At 39.1% G+C, this 16,143-nt stretch overlaps 1 protein-coding gene and 1 long non-coding RNA gene across 10 annotated transcripts in view; one reads left to right on the top strand and one right to left on the bottom strand.

The window, feature by feature from the left end:
• The window catches only part of LOC118525228 (uncharacterized), a 56,493-nt gene extending 47,897 nt beyond the window's left edge, over positions 1 to 8,596 (bottom strand). For 3 of the 5 annotated variants that reach the window (XR_013446941.1, XR_013446940.1, XR_013446939.1), the window contains exons 1-4: positions 8,220 to 8,596; positions 7,234 to 7,358; positions 5,989 to 6,080; positions 5,333 to 5,475 (exon numbers count right to left, since the gene is read on the bottom strand). This is a non-coding gene — a long non-coding RNA (uncharacterized LOC118525228). The remainder of the gene's footprint in view (positions 1 to 5,332; positions 5,476 to 5,988; positions 6,081 to 7,233; positions 7,359 to 8,219) is intronic. The other 2 variants (XR_013446942.1, XR_013446943.1) reach the window with 2 other exon arrangements.
• Positions 8,597 to 8,658: 62 nt separating this feature from the next.
• Positions 8,659 to 16,143, top strand: part of VWA8 (von Willebrand factor A domain containing 8) — a 348,712-nt gene continuing 341,227 nt past the window's right edge. For all 5 annotated transcript variants that reach the window (XM_078070311.1, XM_078070310.1, XM_078070309.1 and 2 more), the window contains exon 1: positions 8,659 to 8,915. In XM_078070311.1, the coding sequence (XP_077926437.1) occupies positions 8,753 to 8,915 (163 nt within the window). In that variant the 5' untranslated portion in view covers positions 8,659 to 8,752. The remainder of the gene's footprint in view (positions 8,916 to 16,143) is intronic.

Raw genomic sequence — 16,143 nt, 5'->3', positions numbered from 1 at the left:
AATTCCTGAACTACTGAAGAAAGTGGTACTTATACATGGTTGCTTACCTTGAATGGTGCTGAATGAATGGGATTTCCACAAGGTTACATAGTAATGACATAGGAGATAGGATGTTTTCAGCTATAAAATAAGAGGCTAATATTCTGTGATAACTAGATGCTTTTGAAGAAATATTTTAAGGAAAAAATCTCTAAAATAAATAGTTCTTGAAAAAATGGGCACATGTTGCTTTTTATCAGTTAATTGTATACACTTGACATTTTTGACATGACATTGACATGTCATTGACATTGACAATTTTAAAGGAAATTTATAGACAATCTTTTTAAGTAGTGAAAATTGGTCTCTAATTTAGCTTCTTGATAAGCTCATATATGGTGAAATGGATTTGTGTTTGTGGTTCTCAGACCAAATCCAGTATTAGAACAATTGACATAACAGGTATTAACTCAGAGTCAAAGGGTGGTGCTAGGAAAATGGGTTTCCAGAATGCTGGGAAGTGTGGAACTGAGACACTGGGGCTCACTCTGCTCTCCCTTGCTGGCCTTTGAGATGCAGGGATCAAAAGAGCTTGACATAAGTATTTCCTTAGCTAGAAGTACATAGATTGATTACATTTTTTCCTGAATAGGCCTTGAATGTAATGTTGTTACTAGAACTGAGCTTTCCACACTTGGCCATACCCTACCTGGAGCGAGCAGTTGTGCTGGAAGGATGTACCTCCACTAGGGATTTTTGGGGGCCAAGGGAAATACACATGTGTGGCCATTTTGCTTCCACCAAGATCTTTTTCCTTTGTTAATAAGTTAGGAGCTTGATGTGACTTGCATTTATAATCTACAGCTCATCATGTTTTCACGTAATCGAGAGGTCCTGCAAAGTGATGGATACAAAGGACAGCCACATCTCTCAGCCAAGCCACTCCTGTAAGGCTTCTGGGGAAAAACTGGCATCAGTCAGAACTCTTGAAATTACAAGTAACAAAAGCTCAGTCAAACTTACATTAAATAAATATGTATTTGCTAGCCGATGTCCAAGGGGGTGGCTCAGATTTGGCTGATTCAGAGTTCAAAGTATATTGCCAGGACACCTTGTTTCTCTTTGTCTTAATCATTTGTTTTGCTTTCCTCTTGTCACAGGCAGGCTCTCCCTGAATTACAGCAAATATGGCCTCAGCAGTTCTTGAATTACATGGGGGCTGTAAACACGTGTAATCTGAGTAAGGAAGAGTCCCTGCACCCATAGCCATCCCTGATTAAATTCTCTGACTGGTGCTGGGTCAAGCTCTTTGAGTCTGAGTCATAAACCCAACCCTCTGCCTGGTGAAGTGGGACCAGGTCTGGGAGATGCAGGTGCCCAAAGGAAAAATGGTTACTCCCATTAGAAAAAGTGGAAGGGCAGTTCTGGCAGGCATATATATAAGAGACTATCTAGCAGAGAAAGAAACCAAGAAATTGCTCTTTTGGAGGAGAAGGGACAGAAGACTGTTGTACTCTTTTATATAGATATATTTTTTAAATATAACAAAAGCTACTTATCATAGTAATCAAGACTTCTAGACACCCCCCACACTGAATTTACATTTAACATCCACTTAAAATCCTTTAAGTTATCAAGTTGCCTAATGTCCAAAGCTTGTTTACTCAAATCGTTAACATTTCCTGAATACCTACTGTGTGACTTGTTGACACTTTCCATTTATTGTTGAATCCTCACAATACTCTATTAAGTATTATTTATATTTTACAGATGAGGATATTGAGGCTCAGACAGGCTAAGTAATTTGTCCCACGTCACACAACTAGAAATGAAGTGTGATTAGAGCCCAGATTTGCCTGGTTCCAAAGCCTATAGTTTTACTACTTCATGTTTATTCCTTAGTTCAACTTATTCGTTCACAAGGACTTGAGGATTGAGCTAGATAAGTGCACTGGGGGGAAATAACTATGTAAGTGTATTGACAACCTACTGAAAAAGTGTTAATAGTCTTTTTTTTTTTTTTAAAGATTTTATTTATTCATTTGACACAGAGAGAGAGAGAGAAAGAGGGAACACAAGTGGTGGGGGGGGTGGGAGAGGGAGAAGCAGGCTTCCCACTGAGCAGGGAGCCCAATGCAGGGCTCAATCCCAGGACCCTGGGATCATGACCTGAACCGAAGGCAGACACTCAACGACTGAGCCACCCAGGCGCCCCAAGAGTATTAATATTCTTGATATGGAGAGAGCTCTTAAAATCAGAACAATATTTTAAAAAATCAGAACAATATTTCAAAAAATACATGAAGTATTAGACTGATTAGTAACAAAAGTGCAAATAACTTTTAAACGTGTGAATAAGTGTTGATCCTCACTGGTGATCAAAGGCATAAAAATTAAAATAACAATGTCAGTTTGGGGGTACCAAATAGACAATGATTTTCTTTCTTTTCCTTTCCTCCCTCCCTCCCTCCCTCTTTCCTTCCTTTTTTCCTTCTTTTAATTGTGTAGGGAAGGGATCAGGGAAGCAGAGACCCTCATACAAACCGGTGAGAGTAAATACTAGTACAATCCCTTTATTTCCCCAAATCTAGCTTTTTAAGATTATTGTGAGCAAACAGCAATCCCCTGAACCCCCACCCCATCAATCCATTTCCCACAACTGTTTTCAACTCTTTAGCTGATTCTTAATATCTGAATTCTTAATATCTCTAACAACATGCTTATATCGCTACTTTGTGAGTTTTCAATTTTAGGTGTTTTCCTGAGTTTTCAGTTGTAGGCATTATCTATTGATTTTCGACTTTGGAAGAGGGGAATTTAGCTCTGTCCTCACTAGTTACTATCCTCCTATCTTACTAATTCAGTTATATCATAATTTGGCTAGCTTAATATTCAATGTTTATGTGATTATGACTACATAAATGCCAGTTACAATCGAGCCGCATACTACACTGTACTTTACCTTTTCTGTACCTTCTGTTTTCCTTGAAATTAATAGTTATCTTTTGTTTGTTTAGTTTTTCATGGGCTCATTATTAACTCATTAACTAGTGTTGTTTTCCATTTTCTTGGCAATATCTAGTGACTTTGATTTTCTTGAAGTCTCTTTGAACCCTCTGATCAGATCCTATGGAGACTGGTAGCCTTTTGGCCTGCTGCACAGCTGTCTCCTTTGGCTCTGTGTTCATCAATTAGGGATTTCCTTTTCCTTTCTCCTGTGCCACATCTTTATCTCCCTACGTCAAATGTCTTCCTCTTTCTTGGCTTCCTCTCTCTCTTCCTGAGGAAAGGTGCATCAAAATACATTGTTTTTGAGATTTTTACATGTCTGAAATGTCTCTTTTACCTTCACTCTTAATTGATAGTTTGGCTGGGTATGTAATTCTTGAAAATAATTTTCTTTCAGAATTTTGAAGGCATTGCTTCATTGTCTTCTGGCGTCCACTATTGTTATAGCAGACAAACTTCTCCCAGGGGCAAGTATAATGTATAGAGAATATACTTCTTGCCCTAATGTACCCATAAATAAAAAATACGCCATTTATACATTCAACAAACTTAAATATTGTAACTCAGTGCAAAAGCAAAATAAAAAGTTTTCTTATTTGCATCTTTATTATGTTTTGTAAACAGGCACCTGGGGGTATACTGTCTCTCTCTTTTCCCTTTGGCTATGACTTTGGAAGTCCGATGCTATTCTGATTCTTAATTCTTGATGTAAAGCTTGATTTTCTCCCTGAAAGCTAGCAAATGTCTTTCTTTGTTGTCAGTTTACTGAAATTTCACAAACAGCTTCCTTTGGCTAAGCCTTTTTAATCTGAAAACTTGCTTCCTTCATTTCTGGGGAATTTTCTTCAATATTGATGATTTCCTTCCCTGTTCATTGTGTTCTCTACTTCAGGAACTCTTGAACTCTGGAACTCATTCATTAGAACTCCTGGACGGATCCTTTAATTTTTAAATGTTTTCTTTTCCTTTTCTCAATATTTCTGTTGCTTTTTCTGGGAGACTAATGCAACTTTATTTTTCAACCTTTCTCTTGAGTTCATTTTATTTCTGCTACAAAAATTAGTCTTTACACATAGCTAATTTTTTTTTTTGTTGATTCTCTTATCTTTGTTTTTCAAGTCATTAATTTTTGTCTTTAGTATTCTTTCTTTCAACTTCCTTTGGATTTAATGTGTTTTTCTTTTTTATACTTAAGTTGAAAGATTAGTCCATTAATTTTTAGCCTCTAAGCACAGTAAAGCTTTAGATCCACATCACAGGATTTAATTGGAGGCATTTTCATTAATGTTCAGTTCCAAGTGTTTTCTAATTTTATTTTCTTCTTTGACCCATTAGTATACAGAAGCATATCTATTTTTAAAAAAATGTCATAAAATTGATTTCTTGCTTAATTGCATTAAGATCCAAAATTGTGTTCTCTGTTCTTTGATTTTTGTTGAAACTTATTTTATGGCCTTTAACATAACTCATTTCTAATGTTCTATTTGTTCTTGCAGATAATGTGCACTCTCCAATTTATGCTTACTATTTTTTCTGTATGTTAATCAAATAAAACTTGTTAACGGTGCTGTGCAAATATCCTATATATTTACTGAGTCAACCTAAATTAAAATTATTGGCTATATTTTCTTTATAACAAGCAAATACTCTATATTCAGGCATCAAACCCACCTGAGTTTCAGATAGAAGCCACAAGTTATTAAAGAAAAAAAAGTTCTACCTAGAATCAAGCAGATAGGTGTGATGCCTTATTGTCTACCTCAGCAATTTTTTCTCCTAGTCTACCATTTAGCTAATTGTGTAGCCCTTTTCCCACCCTGGCTTTATGCTGGGGTCTTCAATCTACTCTTTGTCCTGTGTGTCACCTACAGCTATAGGCACCTGGGAGAGTAGATGTTTTCAGGGCATCCAGAACCTTTCGTGATTCCTCAACCTCCCAGACTCTTCCTCCAGCTTTATTCCTGAATTTAGAGAGTTTTTCCTACTTTCTTATAAGCTTACTAATTCATTTTAAGTGCTGTTTTAAAATATTTTATCCAGTGTTATTGAGTATTTTGTGTGTGTGGTGGTGTTTCTCCAGTGTATATTTCTTACCTTACTCATCTCTCTCAACTTCTCATGTTCTTGCTCACTCTTATTTCATAAAGGCTATGTATTCTTACATCCTTAACCATGACAAGCAGCATTTTACCCCCTCATCACTGTAATAAATTTTCAGTGATTTACCTATCTTTTGAATTGACATGCTATTTTTATTTTCTTTGTCTCACAGTATTTTTAAATTGGATTCCATTTTTCTCCTTTCTACTTACTTTTGGATATAGAATATTCCATTGATCCTTACCTGGTCTTTGCCAGCAGACAGACTGGTCGAATTGTCTTTGGCCCTCTTGTCTGTCCACTTGTGTGCTGGTCAAATTCCCTTCACAGATCTTAAGATCTAGCAGGCTTTGGCTCTTGTGGTTCCTTTGGGTTCCTTCCCATACCCTGAATAGATGGGATTTCAAGAAAGCCTAAGTTCAAAGTATTCTCAGGGCTGCTATTCCTGCCATGTCCTTGTCTAAAAACATGTCATGATATAAAGGGGCCATCATCTGTTCTCTTCTTTCCTCTTTTCTCCAATTCCTTGTTCAGTTTTTATTTTATTTTATTATTTTATTTTATTTTAATCGTTTGTAGATAAGGGGAGAGTACTTACAAATTGTTTTAGAAGACAGCTTTAGCAGCAAAACAGAACAATGGAGAGAACTGTTACTAGTTTTGTGACTAAAATGTGTGGCATGCAGGTGATCTCCTATAGATATTGTTAAAAATGCATATTCTTGGGCTTTTCAGACTTACTGAGTCAGAATCTCAGGGTGGGGGTGGGGAGTGAAGCCTGAGAATCTACATTTTAACAATTCTCTAGATGATCGGGATGCACACTGAATTCTGGGAACCACTGGTGTGGACCTATGATTTCTTACGAGGGCGAACAGTAAAGAGGGATGAAGCACCTACCTTTTTAAAACAGGGCATAACAGGGATGGATTATTAGTTGAATTTCCCATCCAGTTACATTAATATGGTAGGAAAAATATTCCTTCTGGACTCTGGAAAAAAGATTAACAATCAATACCAGTTTTTGGTAGTATGGTTTTTAAAAAGTATATGACTAGTTATTTCAGTGAGAATTTGAGAGAAATTACACAGAGGTTGTGATAGGCATCTTTTAAAACTGAAGACCTCTGGTTTATCTTTCAAACATTGCTGAGGTCTACTTTTTCCGATTCAGACTCATTGCCACCAACAGGGGTTCATTACTGTAAGCAGAGACTATTTTTACTGCCACATAGCTAGAATTTGATGCTTCCTTTGTTCCTTACTCAATTCACAATTCATGTCACATCGAAAACATGATCAAAACATCCAGTGGCTACACAATCTGCCTATACGATGAAGTCCAAATTTCCAACTTCATCCAGCCATTCAAGATTCTTCATTGTATAATCTTTTCTTCCAGCCCCTGCTCTCTAAGATTACGCCTTTCTCACCTGGCTGGTCTCATCGTCCCTGTCAGGACTTGCTTGTCAGGACTCTAAGCCTCTGCTCATGCTCTAATACCCACTTCTTTGTTTATCCAAATCTAAAGTGGCATTCAAAGTAAAGCTCAGGTTTTACTTTTTCTCTGGCTCAAATTTTTCCTTCACACTGCAGATTTGTCACTCTAAAATATCTTCATTTTCCCATTTCCTGGAGGATAATATGTAAACTCTTTCACCTCACATACAACACGGCCCCAATTTCTCTTTCCAGTCTTATCTCTACAAATTTTATGTACTTGACCTCCAGACACAGTGAATCACTCTCTGATTCTCAGTCTTGCCATGTTATGTCCAGCTTTCCGTACCTTTGTACATGCTCTTCCCTCTGCCAGATATGACTTACCCCTTTCTCCCCTTGAAAAACTCTCAAATATCCTTCAAGACCCATTTTAAACTCTCTGTGAAACCTCTGACCACTCCCTGGTGAAGCACATCACCCCAGAGTATCTTGAGTCTAAATATCCTAAACATGGATCTCATTGTATTGCAATTCTTCATTTGTAGGTTTGTTTTCTGTACTGGATGTGGGCCCATTGCTAAACAGTACCTAGTAGGGTACTGTTTATCCAACAGTTGCTTGAAAAATGTTGCTGAATGCTTGAATGCTGTAACCTGTATTGATTTCCCCATTGTCTCAACTCCAAGAGCTCTTAGTGCTTACATCAGTCATTTTGCTCAGTTTCCTCACATTGTTCTTCTACTGTCTCAAGTGTATGCCGGATTCCAGCAAGATTACATAGAGATGTCCTGATCAAGACTTCATTTTTCCAGCCTCAGTGTCTTCACCTGTAAAATAGAGGATAATAATAGTACCTCAATCAAAGTGTGAAATGAAGTATTGCACTGAAGTGTTTAGCACAAGGCCTGGCACATAGTATGAACACAAAGTGGGACAAACATTTCATACACTGTTACATCTTGCATTTCTGTCATTTCCCCCTAGCAGTCACATAGGGCTCTAGTGAAGATGATATGAGAACATACACGTGAAACGATGTTGTAATACACTATGCAAACATTTACCTTTATTTTCACTGTGTCCTAACTAGGTTAGAAGCCTGTTTCAGCCTTCACCCCTTAGGTCCTCAGCAAGATGCACAAAGCCTTATCCAGCTCAGCTTTTCTTTCACAGCCTCCTATCACCTCTCAGCACCTGTCACAGGGTTATGACATAGTAGGTGCACCATTAAAGAGAGTGACAGCTCCAGAATTACCAAGGCCTCTAGCTGCAAGTGAAGCCTTCTGCATTCTTTTTGTTTGCTGTTTGCTTTGTATTACTTGATTTAAACACTTTGCCTTGGTCAACTCGCTCCTGACATTTTGGAGATGCTTAGTTTGCTTTATGTGTGCTCTTCCACCTTTGGCCAGTGTCCTACTTTTTTCCTCTTACTAAAGACATAAGTTATATTTATATAACTCTTCCACTGCAGAATGAACAAGTGCTTGATTTGGGTCCTTTCTGATATTTTGGCCATTTGTGTATATCACTAAGATGTGACTTTTGCATTTAGAATATAAGACATGGTAATACACATACAGAAAAAAAAAAAGATAAAGGATAAGGCTTTCAAATACTGTATGGAAACACAGGTATGGTTACAATGAATCGAAATAGGTGAAAGTTCCCACAATCTCGAGAATACGTACGCAATTTCTGAAAAGGATTTGAAGCAACGTACAGGGAAAGCGCAGTATAGTAAGACTGGGCCATTAACCAAGAAACGAAGACTTGCATCTGAAGAGTTGCATCCTAAAACCCTGAGGCATTTCCTGAACTCAGAGTTTACGGGACTACCCGGTACCGACTGGAGGCCGGCCTGGTGAATCCAGGCGAACCGACGCAGGTGCGGGCGAGGCCAGCCATGGAGCCCAGGCCCCGCAGCTGCGCCGCACGAGCACCCGGGCAGCGGGCCGGGCTCAGCGCTCCGCCGCGCCCGCTCGGCGGTCGACCCCCGGCGGCCGGTGCGGGATTCCGCGGCTCGCGCTCCGCAGGATCCCTCCGCCCGCGTGGGCCCAGCCGGCCCGACACCGCTGAGCCGGCCGCGCCGGGGGAAGGAGTTTCCGGCGGACTCGGCGCGGTGCCGCTTCCTGTCCCTCTCGCCGCGCCGCCCCACGCTCCCTGTCCCGGACGCGGCTCGCGCGGGACCCGCTCCCCGGCGGCAGCCCCCCTCCCCGGTGCCATGCAATCCCGGCTTCTGCTCCTCGGGGCGCCAGGCGGCCACGGCGGCCCGGCGGCGCGGCGCGTGCGGCTGCTGCTGCGACAGGTGGTGCGGGGCTGGCCCGGCGGCGACGGGAGGTGGTCGGAGGTCAGACTGCTGCATGCCGGGGCGGGGGCCGACACAGGTAACCCCGGGACGCCCTTGCTGTCTGTGCGGGGGGAGGGGGGACTGCGCTCCTCTGCACCCCACTGCACCCTGCTGCGCCGCTTGGGAAGGAGCGCTGCGCGGGAAGCCCAGACAGAGAGGTTCACGTCCCGGTCTCGCGGCTCACTGCTGTGTCACGCGGGGCCAGGCGCTTGCACTCTCTGGGCCTCATTCTGTAGCCCGAGGGAGCGGCGCTAAGGTTTCTGATGACCCGGAATAGTGCATTCCCCTTCCCTCACTGTTGCTTTTACCCCCAGGATGCTGATTTGGATTACAGTATTCGCTGGGGTTAACGCAGCAGCCCTCAGGAATTGTTGAAACCTGGACTTGACCTTGCCTTCCGAGTCTCAAGGGCCTGGAAGCCGGGTTGTGTCTTGTTCCAGCCAGGGCTAGGGGCGGCTTAGAAGTGTGCATTCTCGCCAAGGATCCCGTTGGTACAGTGTTTTAAACGTATACACAAGCCTTTCTAACTTTTCCAGGGGTTTTCCTTTCTCACAGTGCTCACATCTTATTAGAGCTGAAAATCATAACTAAAGTTTAAAACTCACGACTGTACAATTGAATAATTGAGACCCAGAAGGGAAAAGTGACTTAAGGAGATCACATAGCTAACTAGTGACTGCTTTAGAATCACGTGCTCTGATTCCTAAGCTCAGTTTTTGTTTTTTTGTTTGTTTGTTTTGCTTTTCTTTGTTTCTGTTTTGCTTGTTTGTTTGGATCTACCAGAGCTGGTTTTAGGAATCTTTTATTGTTGTTGTTGTTGTATGTTGGAATTAGAGCATTTGTGCTGGTTAAGGGGAGGGATGTATGTTGTTGCTGCTCTTGAATGGCAAAGTGATTCTAAGCAAGATGTTTTCAGTGTCATTGTTGCTTAGAATAATGGAGGTTTTTACTATGAAGTTGCAGGTTTCATTGTTCCTCTTGCAACTCCGCCCCAATAATTTTCCTTGCCAGGAAGTTTAGGTCCCATACCTTCCTTCCATCCATCCATCCATCCATCCATCCATTCATTCATTCATTCATTCATTCAACAAATGTTTTTTTCTTTCTCCTGTGTAGAGTTGTGATTTCAAATTTTGCCCCTTTATCGGTTATTGTGACTTCTATGGTGTTTGTTTATTTGTTAGAGGTTTTTGTTTGTTTGTTGCTTCTTTGTCCTAGAAAGCAGAGAGGACAAGGGTAGAAGTGCAGCATAATCTTTAACTTGGGCTTTGGAGTGAAACAAACAGGTTGGCGTGAAAAAAATGGGTTGGAGTCCATTTTTGCATTGTCTGGATATGGAGACTTTGAGGGTGGGTTACTTAATTTTGTGTCCCAGGTGTCTTTTTTTTTTTTTTATGTTCAGTTAGCCAACATATAGTACATCATTAGTTTTTGATGTAGTGTTCAATGATTCATTAGTTGCATGTAACACCCAGTGTTCATCACACGGCAGGTGTTGTATCCCAGTTTTCTTAACTGTAAAATGAGGATAAGGAGAGTACACTTGACAGGATTGTTCTGAGGATTTACTTATTTCATATAATTCCTGCCACATATTAATGTTCAATAAAAGTTAACTTCTTTATAATTCTTAGAATATGTATTTTCAGCTATACGAGAGTTTTTCTGTTTCCTTGGCTTTAGGTGAAATGAAACCAGTTATTTTAGGTCTAGAACTGTCAGAACTAGCTGGGTAGGCATATGGAAAAAAGTTCATTGATATGAACTTAAAAAAATTGTTCTTTGTACAAGAATAATACATGTTGATTATAAAAACATTAAAAATGTCCTCAAAACTATGTCCAGCAAATCAAAGTACAGGGTTTGCTTCAAATGTGAGACTCATGAACACATTACAGACAACATATTAACTTCTTAGACTCAGTCACTGACCCTAGCAGGATCATACCACAAGGAATAAATTGTGCTAAACCTACTTGTCTTGCTGCTGCAAGGTTGAAGGTAGGAGGACGGTGGATGAATGTAGTTGGAACCTCACCAGAGATATGAATTCTATTAAGAACAATTGAGAGCTAGGGGCACCTGGGTGGCTCAGTCGTTAGGCGTCTGCCTTCGGCTCGGGTCATGGTCCCAGGGCCCTGGGATCGAGCCCCACATTGGACTCCCTGCTCAGTGGGAAGCCTGCTTCTCCCTCTCCCACTCCCCCTGCTCATGTTCCCTCTCTCGCTGTCTCTCTCTCTTTCAAATAAATAAATAAATAAAATCTTTTAAAAAAAAAAAGAACAATTGAGAGCTAAGTAAACAGGAGGCAAGCTCTTGGCTACCCTGGGACATAATGTTGGCCATCAAGTTTGGAATGTCTCAGTTTGAACCAGAGGTCATACACAGATAAAATACAACCACAAATAGCGCTATGCTGCAGTGAGTTCCAGTTTGGGTTGGAAAGATTCTCCCAGCTGCATACACACGTGACCAGTAACTCATCTCTCTGCATGTAACTGACCTTGCTTGCTAGTAGTTTGGAAACAGAGCAACAAGGTACATAAAGCAGTAGATATACTGTTCTTATCTCTCCTGGATTGTATGTATGTCTTATTTGTCTTTATATTCCTTTTGGTGCCTGTCAACATTTTGTACCTAATAATAAGCACTCAGTGGCTTATAATGCTAGAATTCATACAGAGAAGGAGCAGGAGAGGCTGGGATTGCCTTGTTGGCTTTCAAGATAGGAGCTTCATAAAGCCTTGTAAGCAGAAGGAGGAGAGGGTCATTTATGTGAAAAAAAAAAAAAATCCCCAAACCCACTGCTTTTTATCTTTTGCTATTGGATAGTTTAAGTATTCACAATTTGTAAGTTCTTTATATATCTTTATACTTCAATAAATAGTATTGTCTCTTAGTTTTAGGAACAAAGAGATTTACAAGGAGGTTAGCAACTGCAAAGAGTTTTCTTTTTTTAAAAAGATTTTATTTATTTATTTGTCAGAGAGAGAGAGAGCACAAGCAGGGGGAGCCGCAGGCAGAGGGAGAGGGAGAAGCAGGCTCCCCGCTGAGCAAGGAAGCCCGATGGGCGTCCTAGAGTTTTCAATAAAGATTATTGGTGTTTTCACAGATGGAGCCAAACGAATTGGTTCAGTAGGACTCTGACATTAAACAGGTTTAGATATACCATAGAGCAAGATCAGATGATAAACTTGGAAACATAACTGTATAAATCTACCATGACATGTTTAGTGCTGTCATTTAACACCATTGTTATTAAAAGGATTCACTGTTCTGTCTTTATGACTTTGTGTATGAAATACATTTGTTTAAAGAAATATTTAAAAATACTTTTTGTGCAGGAAATTTATGTTCATTGTAGGAAAGTGAAATACAAATCCCCTAAGACCTAATTCTCCCATGCAAAGTCGTAATTGTCAACTTTTTGGTATTAACATTAGCAGATTTTGTAAAAATACATATAATATCTATTTGTATAAATACACATTTCTTTTTTAAAAAATGGGATCATGTATGTTTTATAATTTATTCTCACTTTAACCATTATTGTGAACATATTAACAAAATGATAAATAATTGCTATACATGATTCTTTTAAGTATATATTAAGTTCATGTATTTATCCATATAATTTATTCTACCAGTTTCCCATTCTTAGACATTCAGGTTGTATGTATGTATGTATGTATTTATTTATTTAAGTAGTCTCTACACCCAATGTGGGGCTTGAACTCACAACCCCGAGATCAAGAGTCGGATGCTCTACCGACTGAGCCAGCCAGGTGCTGCAGGTTGTCTGTTTTTAAATATATAAAAAGTGCAATAGACATCCATCCATGATGCATTTTTTTTGTGATTTTAAGATTTTATTCTTGGGCTACAATAGAATTAATGACTTTGGGGAGGGGAAATAGAGAACTCTTGCTTCAACTGAGAAATATAGTGTAAAGGGAAAAACTGCACTATGGTTTTACATCTGTATTTACTGGGTATTGAACTTTGGGGAAATTATTAACTACCCTGAACCTGCAGCAGGCTATTGTGACTCTGAGGACATTGTGACCCTTGTATATTAAAGAATTTAGCAGTAAAATCCCCAAACAGTTTTTACCTAATAAATCGTTAGGAAGACCTGTGTTAGGAACATGCAGACTAACCTGGAATTTGCTGATATATTTGGTTTTCTCTTGGGTCTAATTTTTGTATTAAAAAAAAATGGTGGGCGCCTGGGTGGCTCAGTCGTTAAGCGTCTGCCTTCAGCTCAGGTCGTGATCCCAGGCTCTTGGGATCAAGTCCCACATCGGGCTCCCTGCTCCGCGGGAAGCCTGCTTCTCCCTCTCCCACTCCCTCTGCTTGTGTTCCCTCTCTCTCTGTCGAAAAATAAATAAAATCTTAAAAAAAAAAATGGTGACACTAAATCAGTGGTTCTTAACCAAGAGTGATTTCCTTTCCTCGGAGGAAAATGTGCATAGAAAAACATGGTTTGCATAGGTGGGAGGTCCAATGGTTGTAGGCTAGATACAGGATGTTCAAATATTTTTAGGGTTCTCTCTGCCTTTACCCATGGTTCCCCCACTTTCCACTCTCCATTTGTTGGATTTGCTTTTTGCCGTATTGGTTTCAGCATCTGCCAGGATTTCTTCAAGTAGTAGCAGTGATAGCCTTGCTGACAGCCCCAGATTTTGATCGTCCTTATAATTCACACTGTTAGAAGAGAGAACATCTTTTCCTGTGAGCTCCGACAAAAATCCTTGTGAGAACAATTATTGGCCAACCTTGGATCGTGTGCCTAAACCAATCATTGTGGCCAGATGGTGGAATGTTCTGGCAGGGGTTGTGCAGGATACTTACTTCTGGAGGTTTTGGTGCAGGGGTAAAGGGTGGGATGAGTGGTACCCTACCCAAACCAAATGGGATGGGTTTCCCCACTGGAGAGAGGGATTCTGTTGTCAAAAGGGGAAAGAATATTGAGCAGGTAAAACAAAACAGCTGTCTGCTAAAAATCAAGTACATAATATCCAAAGGAGTTAGTAAAAGAATAAGTGTTATTTAAAAGATATTATTAATTATTGTTTGAATATAGAAATTACTTTCCTACAAACCTTTGGGAAATTCCTTTAAATTAGGATCATTGCAAGTGATAAAAGCAAGCCTTATTACTCTAAATGAGCCTTAAATTTAATTTCCTTTGGGAGCTTTTATCTTTTGGATTCTTTTCAGGGCTTTTAATTTTCAAGTCCATACTTTCCATGCCTGAATAAAATATATATCATTTTATTGGTAGTAGTATTTATGTGACAGTTTGTGCTATACAGGATTTAGGTTAATCTGAGTTATGTGTGGGGTTTTTTTTTTTTTTTTTGCATTAATTGTAATAATAAATGTAATTAAATGTTAAGAGCATATTCTATAACAGTCTGTACTTGTTAATTCCTTTTAGTTATTCTAATAATTTCCATTATCTTATTAACTAAAATCTTTTTTAAAAAATGATTGCACTTAACCAAAATAGTGTATTTGAGGAATGGTATACATTAGTTTCTTCTGCCTAAGTTATGTTACCTATTGTGTTATGATAAGTATCTTCATTTCCCTTTAGATTAATACTTATACTACTTCATTCAAATGAATTTTTTACAAATGACTTGATTTCTGAGCATTTTGAAAGGTAGGCTGTTCTCAAAGAATACAGAAAATCGGAGAACTGGGGCTTAAAACAATACTCAATTAAGAAAACAGTATTTAATTAAAAGTTATAATCATTCATCTATTCATTTATCAAACATTTATGTAACACCTGCTTGGTTTAAGATATTATTTTTGGCACTATAAGTACAAACGTGATTAAAACTTAGGTCCTGCTCACAAAATGCTATGGCCTTATAGACTGAACAGTGATCTTCAAACATTTTTCTCACTTATCTCCTAAAAGGATTTTGCAAATATGTATCCCTTCGTATACCTAGAAATTTTCCCGGTAAGAATAAATAGTTGCAGAGTATGGTGTTTCCAGTGTGTTGTAAATATTGACATTTAAAACAAAAATTGCTAACAGTCAAAGTGTATCTTTTGGGGCACCTGGGTGGTTCAGTCTTTAAGCGTCTGCCTTCTGCTCAGGTCATGATCCCAAGGTCCTGGGATCGAGCCCCACATCGGGCTCCCTGCTCCGTGCAGAGCCTGCTTCTCCCTCTCCCACTCCCCCTGCTTGTGTTCCCTCTCGCTGTCTCTCTCTCTCTGTCAAATAAATACATAAAATCTTTAAAAAAAAAAAAAAGTGTATCTTTTAAATGGAATCAGAATATCCTAGTAATTTGTTAGCCACTATCTCTGTTTTGAAAAATAGATAAAAAGGGCGCCTGGGTGGCTCAGTTGGTTAAGCAACTGCCTTCAGCTCAGGTCATGATCCTGGAGTCCCGGGATCGAGTCCCGCATCGGACTCCCTGCTCAGCAGGGAGTCTGCTTCTCCCTCTGATCCTCCCCCTCTCATGCTCTCTGTCTCCCATTCTCTCTCTCGGATTAAAAAAAAAAAAAAAAAAAAAAAAAAAAAAACTTATATGAAAAATAGATAAAAAGCTCTTATTTAACTGTCAGAAAGTTTACATTATTTTTTTATCTCCTTGAATTTGTATTCCAATTTCAATTACCTTTATTCCCCATAATTTTATCTAAATATTTTTTTCTTGAAATGTTTTGTCTTTATCATATTTTTCTGCAACAAAAAATGTCTAATGTTAAAACATGTCTATCATTACAGCTATTAAAGCACAATTGTTCACAAGAATATCAATATGTTTCAGATTTCTAAAAAACCTAAAATTTTATGGAAACATACCTGTTAATAACATGAGTGGTGCTTTCCCCCAGTTAAATATTGATTAGTGTAATTAGTAGTCCCTAATTGAATATTAATTATTGCTGCAATGTAAACAATTTTGATATACCAGTATCACTCAATTCTTCGTAGACTTTTTACTTACGAGCCAAAAATAATATGTTGATTAATTATCAAAAATGTTATTTTTAGTGATCTATCAACTGACAACTTGATTATAGCCTTTTCAGTTTTGTTCATAGCAAAGAATTGGAAAGCACTTGACTTGCATGTAGAGTTGCTAACCTAGCCAGTAGAATCACTCCTGCCTCTGTTTCTGGAAGGTTCACTAAGAAGGCTTTACCAAAATTTATCAGATGGCTATGGTTATTTCCTCACAAAGAGGCTGCTTGTTTAGTTTAATGTACTCAGAAAGAGTTGATAAAATTAA

This window comes from Halichoerus grypus, chromosome 4 (genome assembly GCF_964656455.1).
Source record: "Halichoerus grypus chromosome 4, mHalGry1.hap1.1, whole genome shotgun sequence".
Classification (NCBI taxonomy): domain Eukaryota; kingdom Metazoa; phylum Chordata; class Mammalia; order Carnivora; family Phocidae; genus Halichoerus; species Halichoerus grypus.
Note: the sequence above shows the minus strand (reverse complement) of the source record. Positions and strands in the feature narration are given on the sequence as shown.